The 16,339-nt window shown below is 44.7% G+C and overlaps 1 protein-coding gene across 3 annotated transcripts in view; it reads right to left on the bottom strand.

Annotated features, from left to right (window-relative positions):
• LOC105896475 (SAP30 binding protein) overlaps positions 1-12,165 on the bottom strand; it is a 28,762-nt gene extending 16,597 nt beyond the window's left edge. Inside the window, exons 1-3 of one of the 3 annotated variants that reach the window (XM_031568443.2) lie at positions 11,977-12,165; positions 10,989-11,104; positions 8,887-8,931 (exon numbers count right to left, since the gene is read on the bottom strand). In XM_031568443.2, the coding sequence (XP_031424303.1) occupies positions 8,887-8,931; positions 10,989-11,104; positions 11,977-12,052 (237 nt within the window). In that variant the 5' untranslated portion in view covers positions 12,053-12,165. Of the gene's footprint in view, positions 1-8,886; positions 8,932-10,988; positions 11,108-11,976 lie in introns of all 3 variants that reach the window. The other 2 variants (XM_012823237.3, XM_012823238.3) reach the window with 2 other exon arrangements.
• Between the last annotated feature and the right edge of the window lie 4,174 nt (positions 12,166-16,339).

Below are 16,339 nucleotides of genomic sequence, written 5' to 3'. Positions count from 1 at the left end.
CCCACAGGGCTAACAGTGGTAGCAGATGCGAGTACCAAAGATAATGTGACGGGCTGTGTGAAGGTGAGAGACTACGAGACAGAGTCCTGTCTTGGCTGTGTGAAGGTGAGAGACTACGAGAGCGAGTCCTGGTGTGGCTGTGTGAAGGTGAGAGACTACGAGAGCGAGTCCTAGTGTGGCTGTGTGAAGGTGAGAGACTACGAGACAGAGTCCTGGTGTGGCTGTGTGAAGGTGAGAGACTAAGAGAGCGAGTCCTGGCGTGGCTGCACTGACTTACAGCAGTTTTAGCACAGGAGCACCAGGCCAAAAATGAACAAGTCCAATAACGCTTAATGACCCTAAAGCACACTTCATCTGCACACAATGGGGATTAGGGAAACGATTAAGGGAAGAAATGAAAGCGTTCCTTTGAGAAAGTCGCGGTTGTACATTTACTCATTACATATGACCACACAGACATGGTTCTCAAAGACATGGTAATAGGTAGCTAATCATTTTAGACGTAATTGCATATGAGATTGTCTGGAATGTCGAGATTCCAGATGAACCTTTCCTGGCCGTTCCCTGTTTAAGCACAAGGCTAGTATGTGTGTGTGTGTGTGTGTGTGTGTGTGTGCAGATAAGGGCAGAGACTGGGCAGCCTCCTACAGAACAGCCTGACCCTGCCAACACTGGCCACTGCACAGGTTGAACAGAAAGAAACAGTGCCTCTAGTCACTGGCATCACACACACACACACACACACACACACACACACCCACACCCACACCCACACCCACACCCACACCCTCAGGTTACCTAGCAACAGCAAGGGCACATCCAAGGAATTGTTCTCAGAAGAAAGGAAAAGAACCAAAACAAAGCACTGAAGTATCGTGTCAGACAGTGAGAAAGTGAAGAATGCGACTGCCTGTGTGTGTTTGTGGCAGTGAGAAAGTGAATGTAACTGTGAATGTGAATGTGACTGCCTGTGTGTGCCTGTGTGTGCATGTCTGGCTGTGTGCGTGTGTATATGTGCGTGTGCATGTCTGGCTGTGTCCGTATGTATATGTGTGTGTGTGTGTGTGTGTGGCTGAGTGCTTCTGAATAAATGAGTAAGTGAGCTTCTTCTACATTTGGTTTTATACAGGGGTGAAAGGTTGCGTGTGAGATAGTGATCTTCACACAAACAGAATTCCAACTTCTCCTCACCACTGCCTCACCTCACCACTGCCTCTCCCCACCACTTGCTCTCCCCACCACCTCCTCTCCCCACCACCTCCTCTCCCCACCACTGCCTCTGGCTCCTCTCCTCACCTCCTCCTCCTCTCCTCCTCCTCACCGCCGCCACCTCCTCTCCACCTCCTCCTCACCAACGCCTGCTACTGAGCACACACAGCACTGAGACACCTGCCATCCCCTCCAACCACTTTAAACAGGCTGCAGCTGTAAGATAGATGATTTGGGCAGGGGAATCCCAGAGGCCTCTCTGTGAGGGGCTCCAAACAGAAGGATGACCATGGATGAATGAACATTCACACATTAAGGAGGCTGTATTGCAGTCGTGGTGATTTATGCTCCTCCCCCTGAATAACATTGAGTGTGTGTTACTCTTACTATATTGTTAGATGAATCACTGACTACTGAAGATGAATGGACAGACACACACACACACACACACACACACACACTTTCCTACCTTCTAGATTTACACCTCAGCCCTGAGGGCCATTGACTTGAATACTAATAATGGACCAGGCAGTGCCGTCTAACACTCGTGGACCTCCCAGCCCCTACATAGATCTTATTTCCACCCGGCAATAAACCTGCTCAATCATCATCATTATCATCAAGTCTTGCTGGTAATACACAATGAAGGGTGATGAAATGAACTGAAGATCTTAGTGGGAAAACTACAATTCCCATAATCCTCTCCCATTGTTTGGTTCTGAACTCCACAGTGGTCTATAATTCCTTTGAGATATTAGACCCTCGAGCAGCATCACAAATGAATCGCCATTATTAGCCTCATCCATCCATGGAGTCTTGGACTCGACACACCATTTTCCATGTGAATGGTGTCGCTTGATGCAGCTTCTCTCAGCTTCCACACACACACACACACACACACTAGTAGAAATGCTGATGGACAGTTTACCATTTACCATCGTTGCTATAGTTACTATTCAAATTTCCCAAATTTTTCAACCGGATCTGCTCCAGACGTGTCTTGATATACAAAACTAGAGACACACTGTGGCAAACACTGAATGATGAGCCAATCACAAGAGAGATAGCACCTTTCTGAGCCAATCACAAGAGAGATAGCACCTTCGATGTTATTCGGTGCATTTGGAGGCGGACCGGGAGTGGTTTGGTTCTGCTCAGGAGAAAGTCCAAAATGAGCAACTTCAACAACTTTTAATGGGACTGCACATTAGCTCAGTACAGCCCGGTTTGGCACGGCCAAAGGTGCCGATGGAAAAACCCCAACAGTATCCTGCTTCTGTTCTCTTCCTGTCACCACCAGAAGACGGTGTGTTGCAAAGAGAAGAGGCAGTCCGGACACCATACCCTGAGTGTCTGACATCTCATTCATCGGCACATTCACAATCCCAAGACGTGTTTTGTTGCCTTTCTTGATCCTCTACTGCAGGGACATAACAGTCAATATAACTGGTGTCCATAGACTCTGCAACTGTGGCCTACTTAGACACAAGGAATACTGGGCTTCCCTACAGCCTTGCCCCTCAGACACAAGGAATACTGGGCTTCCCTACAGCCTTGCCCCTCAGACACAAGGAATACTGGCGTTCCCTATAGCCTTGCCCCTCAGACACAAGGAATACTGGGCTTCCCTACAGCCTTGCCCCTCAGACACAAGGAATACTGGGCTTCCCTACAGCCTTGCCCCTCAGACACAAGGAATACTGGGCTTTCCTACAGCCTTGCCCCTCAGACACAAGGAATACTGGGCTTCCCTACAGCCTTGCTCCTGTGACTCAGAGTAGCGCTGTCCCTCCTCTGCCCCGTGTAATGACAGGTCTGTGTTTCCACGGAGTCGGGGCCACACACACACAGAGCTTCAGGAGTATGTCTATGTGCATGGGTGGGGCACTTCCACACATACCAGAGCACCTCAGTCCTTCCTGCAAAGGAACAGTCCATACTCGCAACCATACTGAGCACCTCAGTCCTTCCTGCAAAGGAACAGTCCATACTCGCAACCATACTGAGCACCTCAGTCCTTCCTGCAAAGGAACAGTCCATACTCGCAGCCATACTGAGCACCTCAGTCCTTCCTGCAAAGGAACAGTCCATACCCTAACCTCAGTCTATCCTTAATTGAGGCCTATTTGTATTACTGAGGGTAAAAATGGAAAACTTCTTAAAACAGAAATTCGACCAATTACACTATTCTGAGTCATACATTATCAGCAACTTAAGTGCACTATCGTAACAGGATATAATAGCGGCATGCGTGTGTTATCGGCTAGGTTCACGTTGTCATGTTAATCTATTAATAAACTTAGCATATCGATTGTCATCTAGCATCAAACAGACTGGCCGCTAACCGGTGCAGCTACGCTATCAGTTTATATGAAGTATATCAAGTCATGCAGCTGCTAGTCTGCTGCCCAGGTACCATAATTACCTTGACTGTTTGCTAATGACATTTGCACAGTGGGTTTGACCTTAATTCCATCTTTTACAACTTCTGGCAAGTTACTTACTCTGATTGATTGATTGATTAATTAGATTGCTAATAGTCTATGGTTTTGACTGATCGCTTAATATTTCCCGTGAGTGACCACAGGTGGTCAAGTGCAAAGTAATAGTAATTAGTTTTATACTATAATTGGAGATTCAGTCTTAGGTTTGATCAGTCAGGATTCAGGTTTATTCTTGAAGAATGGCGGCCGACCACTGTGAGACAGAGACTTGAAGATCCATCCTCCCTCACAGGACTTCACCTCAGCATATCTGATTATCCCTTGAGGGACACTGTTAAATACACTGATATTTAAGGGGTGTTATCGTCTATTCAAATGGGCCATGGGTACAAAGCTCTTTGTCTCGACCGGGGGAGGGGGAGGTGAAAGTCTCTGTCTCACCTCACTCCTCAGGTCAACCCAAAAATACCCCCACCCAGGATTTTTTACATGCTAGTTAAATCCAAATAAAAGTAACAATTATAACTAGGTATAAGATCATTGAATTATTTACTATGGCATATTCTTATTAACTATACCGGTCCCTTTAAAAGTACAGGAAGTCCAGTAGTCACACAATCTGCCATTACTCAGCTTCCAACTGTAATATCCTCACGACAGTTTGATTAAACGTTTGTTTATTATCAACTGCACACCAACATAGCATAGCCACTGGCCTAACTTCTTCTCTGCCATTGTCTCTCTAACACCGTGTCTTATACCTTCACCCCAACGTTACCTCCCCCCTAGGGGATTAGTTCAGGTAGGCTTTTCTCTGAACTTACAACACGAACACAGACTTATCAGTCAGTGCAAGGAACTATGACTAGGAAAACAATGCAAACAAACCAAGGAATTATGGGAAAAAGAACTCTGAGAGAGCATCATAAGAGAATGACAACATGCGTGGATCTGTCTGTTAGAATTCTCCTAGAAGTAGGGAGATCAGTCAAGGGGCTGTAAAGTGTTCTCAAAAATACAGAAAGATAAACTGAAAATGTCTTCGAGTTAACTTTTACTGCATGGGATTATTTATGGGTTTACTACTGGCGACTCCAGTAAGTCTGTTGTGTTAATGTTTAATCGCCCAACATGGCTAAAATTCACAGGCTTGAGTAAACAGACTGACACTTCAACCCATGTGTTGTTCTGTGCCACGGAGGCATTCTGTCTGTCATCTCGAGCATGAAGACTAAAGCTGGATGTCTATGCTCATCTGTCAGTCTGAGGCTGCGCTTGTTATATCACTGCTCAGAGTACCTGTGTCTGCAAGCCACAGAAATGCCAGGGCGTGTTCACATACGCCACAGGTGAAGACTGAAGACTGTTTGTTCCTGTTTTACACATTTATGTGGAGCGACTCAATGAAATCATTGTGTGCTTACGGGGGAAATTGTCGAAGAACAGTCGAACAACAACTCCCAGAACTCCGGTTTGGAATCAATTTCCTCGTCTTTGAAAGAAAATCACATTTTTCAATCACCTCTAATTGATTAGAAATATCATGTAGACATTGTTAATGTTGTAGATGGCGGTGTTTGAATGTTAGATCTATATCGGTGTTAAAGGCCCATTTCCTTCACGGTCACTCCTGTGTTTCAATTAGGTTAGCTAATCACCATCACATTTTAAAGGCTAATTCATACTTTTTTGGAGTTTAGGGACACAATGACAACATCCTACAAGCTACTTGAGTATCTAAAGCATCAGCTAAAAATGATTAGAAAGAAAGTGCTTACCTTAGAACTGAATCAGTCTATTATTGCTGTAAGAAATGAAGACTACTTACGGCTATATGCAAGAAACTGCTAAGCTGAAGATATTTTCCTAAGGTGTGCGCCACATGCTTCACAGAGCAGTGTAAAGAAGCAAAAGTGAAGTGTAAAAGTGTAAACACCTGTGCAGGCGGATACAAATATCAGAATCTGTAGTTGGACAAACAGATGTCTGACAGATGGCAGCTTTATTAAACAGCAGCAACAAAACACCAGGCCCAACATCAAGAGGCTCTGGATGTTGGACTTCTAGTCTCAAAGCGAACGCATTCCTGAGACTGGCCAATGAAAGACAGGCCAATGAAAGACTGGCCAATGAAAGGAAGAAAAACTCAAATGAGCAAAAGGAAGCAGAAACTGGGTAGAAGATGCTTGAAAGTATATTATGGACAGACTGATCTAAGTTGTAATAAATTCTGGACAGACTGATCATAACAGAGTAGAAACGGTGAGGTGCAGAACAAATTAACAGATCCTCTTCAGCGCAGTAGAGGAGTAGGGCTGGTCTGGGGTTGTGAGGCACTGGTCATATGGACAGAGGAAAAGGCATCTTTAACCAGGCAGGCTATAACTCCATTGCCATGGCATGCCCTGCGGACAGCACTTTCGCTTTTCATCCCACAAAACAGAGATCCAAAGCATTGCTCCAATGATTATGATTTAGACTTATTTAGGGAAGGAGCAGTCCCTGTAACACTGCTAAGTTCGCAGTTGCTGCAAATAGAGGATTCTCTTATGAAAGAAACTTCTTGTCTTGGCTACATTTTTCCCCGATTCATTTTCCCCTTATTTGATGGATAGAAATGTGAGTTTTCCTTAAAGGCGTGTCATTTTCTGGGTGATTCCAAATCTTGCAGGGTAGTGTACAGTACCAGTCAAAAGTTTGGACACACCTTCTCATTTTTTGAGAAGTTTTTCTTTACTTTTATTATTTTCTACATGGTAGATAACACTTTTTTTGTTTAGTACATCATTCCATATGTGTTCTTTCGTAGTTTAAATTTCTTCAGTATTAATCTACAATGTAGAAAATATTAAAAGTAAAGAAAACACTTCTTTAAAAAATGTAAGGTGTGTCCAAACTTTTGACTGGTACTGTACGTCTGTGCCTCCTCACCCACTCTCCCTCCATCATTCAGCTGCCTCTCCCACAATCTGTCAAACACACCCTTCCCTCCTCCTCCGATCAGCCAAAAAGAGGTCTCCTCCTCTGGGCTAAGCTTCTCCTCCTCCTGTCCTACCTCAGAGTGACTCAGAGGAGAAGCTTAGCCCCCCATCCCTCCCTCCATCCATCCCTCCATCCATCCATTCCTCTCTCCCTCCATCCATCCATTCACCCACCCATTCCTCTGTATCCATCTTCTTATGGTTTATGTATACCCCTCCCTCACTCTCCTTCTCACCCCATCACTCCCTCCCTCACTCTCTTTCTCACCTATCACTCCCTCCCTCACTCTCCTTTTCACCCCATCACTCCCTCATTCACTCTCCTTCTCACCCCATCCACTCTCCTTCTCACCCCATCCACTCTCCTTCTCACCCCATCCACTCTCCTTCTCACCCCCTCACTCTCCTTCTCACCCCCTCACTCTCCTTCTCACCCCCTCATTCACTCTCCTTCTCACCCATCACTCCCCGTCTCACCCATCACTCCCTCCCTCACTCTCCTTCTCACCCATCACTCCCTCCCTCATTCACTCTCCTTCTCACCCATCACTCCCCTTCTCACCCATCACTCCCTCCCTCACTCTCCTTCTCACCCCATCACTCCCTCCCTCTATGTATTTCTTTCTGTTCATGTCTCTCTCTCTCTCTCTCTCTCATCCCTTCCCTCATACTCTCTCCGACTCTGCGAGTCCCTCTCTCTCTCCGTCTCTGCGTGTCTCTCTCTCTCTCCGTCTCTGCGTGTCCCTCTCTCTCCGTCTCTATGTATCCCTCTCTCTCTCTCTCTCTATGTATCCCTCTCTCCCTCTCTATGTATCCCTCTCTCTCTCTCTCTCCCTCTCTATGTATCCCTCTCTCTCTGTCTCTATGTATCCCTCTCTCTCTCTCTCTATGTATCCCTCTCTCTCTCTCTCTCTCTCTGTCTGTCTCTATGTATCCATCCCTCTCTCCCTCTCTATGTATCCCTCTGTCTCTCTCTGTGTCTCTCTCTGTCTTTATGTATCCCTCTCGCTCTCCCTCCCTCTCTATGTATCCCTCCCTCTCTATGTATCCCTCTCTCTGTCTCTATGTATTCCTGTCTATGTGTATCTCTCTCTCTGTCTCTCTCTCTGTCTCTCCCTCAGCTCCTCCCTCCCACTAATGTCCCAAACACAGCTGACATTCTTTACTAGTCAGATGAGTGACTCAGATCAGAGGAAAGCCATGGGCAGGGATCAGTAGAGGAGGAGGAGAGGAGAAGAGGAGAATACATAGAAACAGGGAGGAGGAGAGGAGAGAGAGTTTAGAGGAGGAACAGAAATATAAAGAGGTTAGGGGGTGAAGAGAGGACAGAGGAGAGAGAGAGAGAGAGATGAATGCACAGAAAGAAATGTGTGGGAGGGAAATAGAAAAACAGAATGGAGGATGTGGTAGGAGATAAAAGAAACGAGAAGAAGAAACAGAGACTGAGGAGAAGAGAGAAGAGGAGAGCAAAGGAGGACAGAAGGAAGGAGAGAGGAGGAGGAGGAGGGTAGGGCGTCTGTTTGGTGGGTCACTGAGGGCCTGTCTCTCCCAGGCTGGCTGGCTGTGTGTGTGTGTGTGTGTGTGTGTGTGTGTGTCAGGAAACGGCCCAAGTGAGGCCAGCCTGGGCAGCCTGAGCTCTTCCAAGGCAAACAGCACTAATCAGCACAGCCAGGGTGTGGTCCAGCGCTGCACACAATCACTAGAGTCCACCACACCAGCACGGCCAGCACCGTGGGTACTCGTTACTAATGACATATATGGACGTCTTTACGTTAGGAGTGAAGGTTGGTTTGCTCACAAGTGGGTAGGTGGTGGTGGGGGGTTAGTAAAAGTGAGAGGTAAAAACAGTGGCCATGTAACATGTGGTCGTGAACATGATAGGCTACTGCAAACCAACAGTGCCACCTAGTGGAAAACATTTAAATATATCTTGCATTATTTTCTTTTACAACTATGTACGAGACAGGCCTGGGACCAGTTTCACAAAAGGCTTAACAGTGCTACTGACATCATAACAGTGCTACTGACATCATAACTGTGAGACAGAAATCCACAGTTTAAAGACTCTTGTAGCCCTTTGGGAAGCCTAACGCAGGACTCTTATGACACCAGGTCAAACCTCTTCTAGGTGATGTGACCGGACAGTGGACTGAAGGTGCGTGTGTGTGTGTGTGTGTGTGTGTGTGTGTGTGTGTGTGTGTGTGTGTGTGTGTGTGTGTATGTGTGTGTGTGGTGGAGGGTGCTTCAAGTACCTTACTGTCATCTGCATCGCCCCCTGTGTCCGACTCCTCCTCTTCCTACAAAGACAAGAATGAAGAATGAAGGGGGTTAACTCAGCATAAAAGGGGACAGGGGCAAGACCCAGGGAGCGACAAGCACATCCGGCCCGGGTGCGGTACTGATCTGACCCGGGTCGGGGTGAGATCCGAGAACAAACAGGGCCTGATCAGATCCAAAGTCAGGGGGTGCATGAAGCGAGGCAAAGAGACGCCCAATCTAGAACCCAACACTTGGAGGTCTTCCTCAGTCAAAGGTCAGAGGTCTTCCTCAGTCAAAGGTGTACTACATATAAATCACCTGCATCATCTACTAACGCTGGTCTTCAAGTAACATTTAGGTTTCATGTACACAAGGGTTATAAGTAATATCTTCACTAGGCTCTGACATCGCTGGAGAATGGCTGGCACCTTTCTGCTAAGAGCTCTTATGCCTGGAAGAGGACATCAGAAGATTAGAACAGGGCTTGAGAGTCCGGCAGGAAGTGAGGAAAGACATGACGTGATGCAGTCTGCCATCCTGTACAAATCTCATCAAAATGTAGTAAGAATGAATATACAATACAATAACAAGAGCAATTATAACCTCATTCTACTTTGCATGTTTGGATACTCATGGTGCGTTTCCACTAGGGGGTAAAACTCTGTTGTGTCTGAGGAAAAGGCTCAGTCTTCTTTTTGTTTCCATGTCTGGGGCTGAACCAGGACCACGGCCCAAACGGCCTCAGTTTGATCCTGGAGTGGGGGAGGGCCTAATTGGGGCTGAACTAGGGAATGCGACGCAACAATAAAACCGGAGAAATCTGGTAAAAACAGATAGGTAGTGTTATTTAGGTTGCTTAGCAATGTTAAAAGGACACTGTTTCAAAGAATGACCTGTTTAAATTATACTTTAATGTCCTTACGATTTACTCGCGTACATCTAGTACATCTAGCGTCATGTTCTGTTTGCTAATGTTTCCGATATTACAACTCTAACTGGGGCTATTCATCAGTGCCTCAGTCTGGCCTTAGTCTTCAGTGAAAAAAACATCCTCTCTTCCTCACCGAAAGCCCCAAGGAGCGTGTTTCTTATTGCCCCTAATTGAGACCATGAGGAGTGAGTGAATGAGCTTTTAATGGCATTAGATGCAACAGCGTCTACACAATCACTCACACACAGGTGTAGCGTGTTCTATAGCTGACATTGGCAAGCACATGCCTGGGGACTGCCTATGGTGTTTCACAGACTGATGCATAAACTGCTGGTAACAGTGAGATTATTCTCCTAACCCTACAGATATGGTGCAGCCTCTAGCAAACACAATGGGCTCCATTACAAACAGAAAGCTACAGCAGTTGATTAAGCTACAACTAGGCACTTTACTCTTCGACACTTTATAAACCAATAAGCTTGGAAATTATGTTTTCCTTAAGGTAGATGTAGACAGAGGCACAGCCCAGAATACACGGGTCTGTCAACACATTTAGACAGGGAGACTGTCTCTCTTGTCAACACATTTAGACAGGCAGACTGTCTCTCTTGTCAACACATTTAAACAGGGAGACTGTCTCTCTTGTCAACACATTTAGACAGGGAGACTGTCTCTCTTGTCAACACATTTAGACAGAGAGACCGTCTCTCTTGTCAACACATTTAGAGAGGGAGACTGTCTCTCTTGATGAGTTCTACGTCAGTGTTGGGTGCTAATATTACTATTGTTGTTGTTGTTGATAGATCCACCTCACCTCCCTTGCTGGATATCTGTCCTTTAGAGTTTTAGCTGAATGAGCACATGTTTTTGTGAAAGGGACACAGCATTCTTCAGCATGCCCCTCTGAAGGTGAACAGGGCTGATCTCTCGGGATGGGTATGACAGGGGGCTTTGTGTAGCGATTAGAGTGTCTACGGAGATGTGCAGCTGCATAGCAACATTCTGCTTTAGTCGCGGAAGTCACACAGTCTGGTTTTTAATTCAATGTAAGAAGGAAAACATCTTAAGTGAATTTATGTGTCTGGTCTGCTTAAGGTCCAAGTCAAGTAATACTTGCGCACTGACCTGAAACTAATACAGCGTGGAAAAGTCAGAGTAACTCACCGAATTTCTGGAACTGTCCTCGCTCTCCTCGATTCCTGATACCCTCTCGTCTCCATCTTCTATTCGGCTGATGTCATCCTCGCCATAGCTAGCGGAGACTAGACCGCCGTGGGACTCTTCTGAAAAACAACATCCTCTATGTTTACAGTGTGCCTAATATACTCTGCACATAGGGTCACTTCAAGACACACTACAAATCGCTTCAATGGTGACACTGACAGAAAGCCTAGTGATGACCCGAAATCAAAGCACAGACCAAGAACCCCCCCCCCCCCCCCCCCCCCTTGTGCATGTTAAACTTCTACACACTACTAAAGGAACTATTCATTTTTATTCATACAATTATAAACTGGTGAAAATAGCCAAAGGTTTTCTATGGCAACCGATTTGCTTAGTGTGATCATTGAAGTTAACGTTACAGATATAAAATATATTTTTTTAAACGAGCGAAAACAACACATAGAACTCTGAGGTATTACCTAATGTACCTTTGCTTGAGATACTCTTTTCCAACAACTCCTGTCAGTGTCAATATAACGCTGTCTTATCTACTTTAACACCCCAGGTTAGCTAACTAATACAAAGATTCTGACAAACATTTCTAGCTACATTACTGAGCCAAAGACATAAGTTCTTCCCTAGTCAGCCAAGTCAGTCATCCATTTACTTTTGGGCGCTGTAGTTAGCTAAAGCTACAAAGCTATAGCTAAGTTACAACAATTTGCCGGGTAGTTTGGTAGTGACTGGACTACGTCAATATTTACTGTGTCTAACATTTATAACGTATACATTTCTGAAAAGACGACGTAAACTGATTTAGCTGCCATTCATAATTAAAATTGGCATGTTCCTGTAATGCTAACTAGTTAGGCTAGCCAGTTTAACATTAGCAACTGAATGGGGCAATTCTGAAATGTTCCTCCTGGTAAATCACAAGCTTCTACTACAACCCCGCTTTCACCTTGACCTAATATAATACTATTAGTACCTGTTTCGTCCTCTTCTGAGTCGGTGTCATAAGCCGCCAAAGATGAGAGTAGACCAGTCTTTTTACCGCTCGCCATTTCTGTAGACGTCGTCGCACAGCAATGATGTTAGATTTGTATCTTGCACATGCGTGCTACAACTGGAAGGTGCGCGATTTGATGACGACATGCAGCCGAGCTCTTTTCAAACACTTTAGCAAAGTTGTCCTCTAGTGTCTTTGCTCTTGTATTGTCTATGGCCAGAACTAGTCCATGTTCACATACCTTCACTAATATTACAATTTGTCACTCTAATAATTTTTACTTCTTGCGCTGAGTCATCAAAAATCTGAAAAGAGTCATATGTTCCTACAGTGGGTTTATTAGCCTATTCTTTTTTTGTTTAATTTTTACACATAATAATAATAATAATAATAATAATAAACTTTATTTGCATAAATGTTTGTTTTCATACATAAGCTTATCAACCCACAGAAAAAGAGACCTATTCAGTTCTATCCTTGGTCAAGTGATTTGTCCTTGTCTGTTATGCTTTGTTACATTAGGTTCACATTGCTTTCTAATCTGCCCAACAGTAGGCCTATTACAAAAGGTGCTGCTTGATGACATTTCCTAACAGAGGTGCACTGAGTGTGCATACAGTATGTAGACTAATCATAGACAGACAGTGTGTGATAGTGCACCATTTCCCTGTGGCAGTGGTGGCATGATACATCTAAAACCACAGACACAGACATTGGAAACAAAGGTTGCTCTCCTTGACAGAAAAAAAAGAGTCTGTTTGCACATGTTCATCTTGTTGGTTATTATCACAACACCCCATTCCTGGCCTTCTTGTGCTGCGCTCTGCCTGAGCTGCCACAGCAGCCGTACGACAATGCAAAGATGGCCATGGCCATGAACACCACAAAGAAAACGGCAATGACCACAGCGCCACCTAGTGCCCATGGTTGGGCCTGCAGCCGGTGCCAGCTCCACTGAAGCCAGTCCTGGGCTGAGCTGTCCTGGAACGGAGGCTGGGGTTCACTGAAAGAGCTGTGGAGGATAGAAGGTCAGAAACAAGTTATTGGACTTGATCTTACTCTTATTCCAGGTACTGAAGAGCACTACAAACATTACACCGTGTGATTAGAGACCAGGTTTGGTTGTGCCACACGTATGAGGTCTATGTCTGATCTCACTGGTCTATGTCTGATCTCACACGCTGTTCATTTCGAAATGTTATCAGCAGGCCAGTTATCTCGTGGCAGAGTGTTATCGGTTAGATTTTGGGGTGTGGCAGCTCCATTCCACTGACGGTTTCACACCACTAAACAAACAGGACTATATACTATACTGTGGATGGCCATTTTGATTTATAATAAATAGATCATAGAACAAGTATTACACCTTGTACAACCCTTTAGGTTTGTAGAGATACGTTGAGTTTGTGACTGAGTGAATGGGCACACACACACACACACACACACACACACACACACACCATTGCCCTCGTTAGCCTGCTTCATACCTCAATGTGAACTAAGGGACAGAATGAAACATCTACTAAACGTGTACCAGAGAGAGATAGTAGATATGAGCTCAAGATCATGGGCTCAGCAAGATAATGTAATTCAAGGAGGTAAACTAGTGAAAGAGCAGGGCTTAATGCTCCAGCCCCATCTTAAAGACATTCTGAACACAACACAAGGACAATGTTACTACGAAAGCAGTGTTTTTTGTTGTTGTTTGTGATTTTAAATACAAACCTGCAGGCAACCGTGTCAGATAATCATGTTGGCACTATATGTGAAGATTAGCATTAGCATTAATTACTCACTGTTTATAACATGAGTCAAGCTTGATCTATAGCGCTTAACAGTACACAACGTTTGTAATTATTTGTCATGTTCTCAATGTACAAATAATGTTAATAAAGGAATTCCTCGTGTAAGTGGAATGCATACATGAACATAGGTGAACCATAACAAAACAACAACAGCGTTTACAGTAAGTGACTACATATCAATAAATAGTTCACTTGTGTTCAGTATCACATTAATTAGTTATAGTGAAGGGAGCTTCAATATTAAGAGTTACCAATCCATTCAAAATAACCTTGTTATTTAACCTTGTTAGTGTCACTTCAGCATAAAAAAACCGATGTAGTCCTAATTTTACATTAGGAAGTTACTTTACTATTACTTTAATTTTTAATCTTAATTTTACCCTGCAGAGTCATTAAAAGAGTGGTTTCATTCCAGACTCACCTCTCCACATTCATGTTGGATGTTCGCTGTGACAGTAGCTGTGGCTGAGAGCTATTGTTTACGCAAGCCCAGTCCCAGCGGGTTTACCCTTTCAACGCGACGTGTTGCCACGGATTGGCCCCTCATGTGAATTACTCTGTGACTGCTTTGTCTATAATGTGTGTGTTAAGCTGCCTGTACTACAGCTTTGTCTATAATGTGTGTGTTAAGATGGCTATTTTGCTCGTGGAACCACACTGAAACTGTTAGTCCATTTTTATAGTTCCTGTTCCTCTGAGCAGTGGCACTGTGGTGTGTATCCGGGCTACTGAGAAATCAGGTTAATGTTTACAGCAGGCAATATTGACTCTGGGTGCTCCAGTTCAGCTGGTACAGCCTGACACCAGCTCCTCTGACCTCACCAGGCTGACTACATGCTCTTGTCTGTAGAGGCCTACACACTCCACAGGCTTGTAGTGCACTGGGCTTTTCATCTGATGAAAAAGCTCTGTTGGATTTTGCACTGCCCTAAAATTGATTAAAAAAATAAAGCTGTATACATAACTAGATACTGCTGCGGAGCGGTAACGACATTATATTTGATCAGTCAGTCAACCCGACCGAACCATAGAATTCATGAGCCAAAACTGGTTGGAAAACTCTGTTTTCTTTTTTTATTTTCAGTTCAACTGAAGCATATATAGCACTTGTCCATCGAACTAACACTGTAGACAGGAGGCTCCTGCTGTGGTGACTGGTCTCTCATACGTACAACAAACAAACACCGGATTCTGTGTGAGGCTCCTGCTGTGGTGACTGGTCTCTCATATGTACAACAAACAAACGCCGGATTCTGTGTGGATTCTGTGTAGGCAGTGTCAGCTGAGAAGCTGATCTGGCAGTTTGTTTCCAGCCTGTAAATGTTTTACATGACATGATATCCTTTATCCCACAGACAACATGCAGTCTTTGTTTCTGCTTATGCATTAGACTGTCTGTTACTTTAGCTACATGATGAAACATGAAGAATGGTTTTGTATGGCCTGTGTGTTTTTTACAACACGTTTCATTTCAGAAACACCATTCCTTTTGACTGGATGTTTACTTTACCCTGGGTGACAACAAGGTTCGTCTGTCTAATGTCCCACAGAGGGCGCTGTTGATTTATTTTCCTTTCCTTTCCACATGAGACCCTGGATACAGAACTAGGGGAAATACTGGGTATTAAGGAGAATACTGATATTTCTACACATATTATCACAGTGGCTCATTTGAATACAAAGACACTTCTTCAAAAATGTTTACACTTATACTTCCTCCCAACAAGGGACAGGGTAGGCTGTAACAGCCAATCAGCAGTCAAGTTCAACACTGTGGTCCTTTGGTCCATTTCTCACTTATGAAGCGCAATACATATTTTTCCTCCTCTCTGAGAGGTGGTGATCCAGACTACGGTGGCCTGGAAGGAGGTTGGGTTCAAACAGGCTGGATCCTGGCGGCCTGGTATTTGGGTTTCCCACAGCAGCAGCAGTGGATGCAGGACATCACGATCAGCATCAGGAAGGTTGCTATGGCAACAACAGCAACAATAACAAAAACAAACACATATTAGCGAATGCACTCTCATTCACACAAAGCAGCATTCAGGCTCCTCAAAGAACACAAGCTCCATAGCCTTTGTGTTCCATGCTTTTTGATGTCTCTTTTTATCTCACGCCAGGAGACAATAAAGAATGTTACAGCTTCTGTTGCCCTGGTTACCTACTGCTCTACTGCCCCTGCCAGCTTTGTCCTGTTGCATTCTACTCTCTCTCTCTCTCTCTCTTCTCTCTCTCTCCTGTCTCTCTCCTCTCTCTCTCACTCTCTCTCCTCTATCTCTCTTCTCTCTCTCTCCTCTCTCTCTTCTATCTCTCTTCTCTCTCTCTCCTCTCTTTCTCCTCTCTTTCTCTCCCTCTCACTCTCTCTCACTCTCTCTCTCTGGCATGGCTATAGGGCTGAAGCATCCCTATCTCTAGGCAACAAGTCAATTTGCTGATATTTATGGAATGACTGGACAAAGACTGGACAGAGGCAGTGGGAAAGGAATAATAATATCACTCTGTGTCTTTGGTCATGGTGGAGCTAACTTGGCAGTGAA

Source organism: Clupea harengus, chromosome 1, assembly GCF_900700415.2.
Source record: "Clupea harengus chromosome 1, Ch_v2.0.2, whole genome shotgun sequence".
In the NCBI taxonomy this organism is placed as follows: Eukaryota; Metazoa; Chordata; class Actinopteri; order Clupeiformes; family Clupeidae; genus Clupea; species Clupea harengus.
This window is presented reverse-complemented; position numbering and strand designations above follow the sequence as displayed.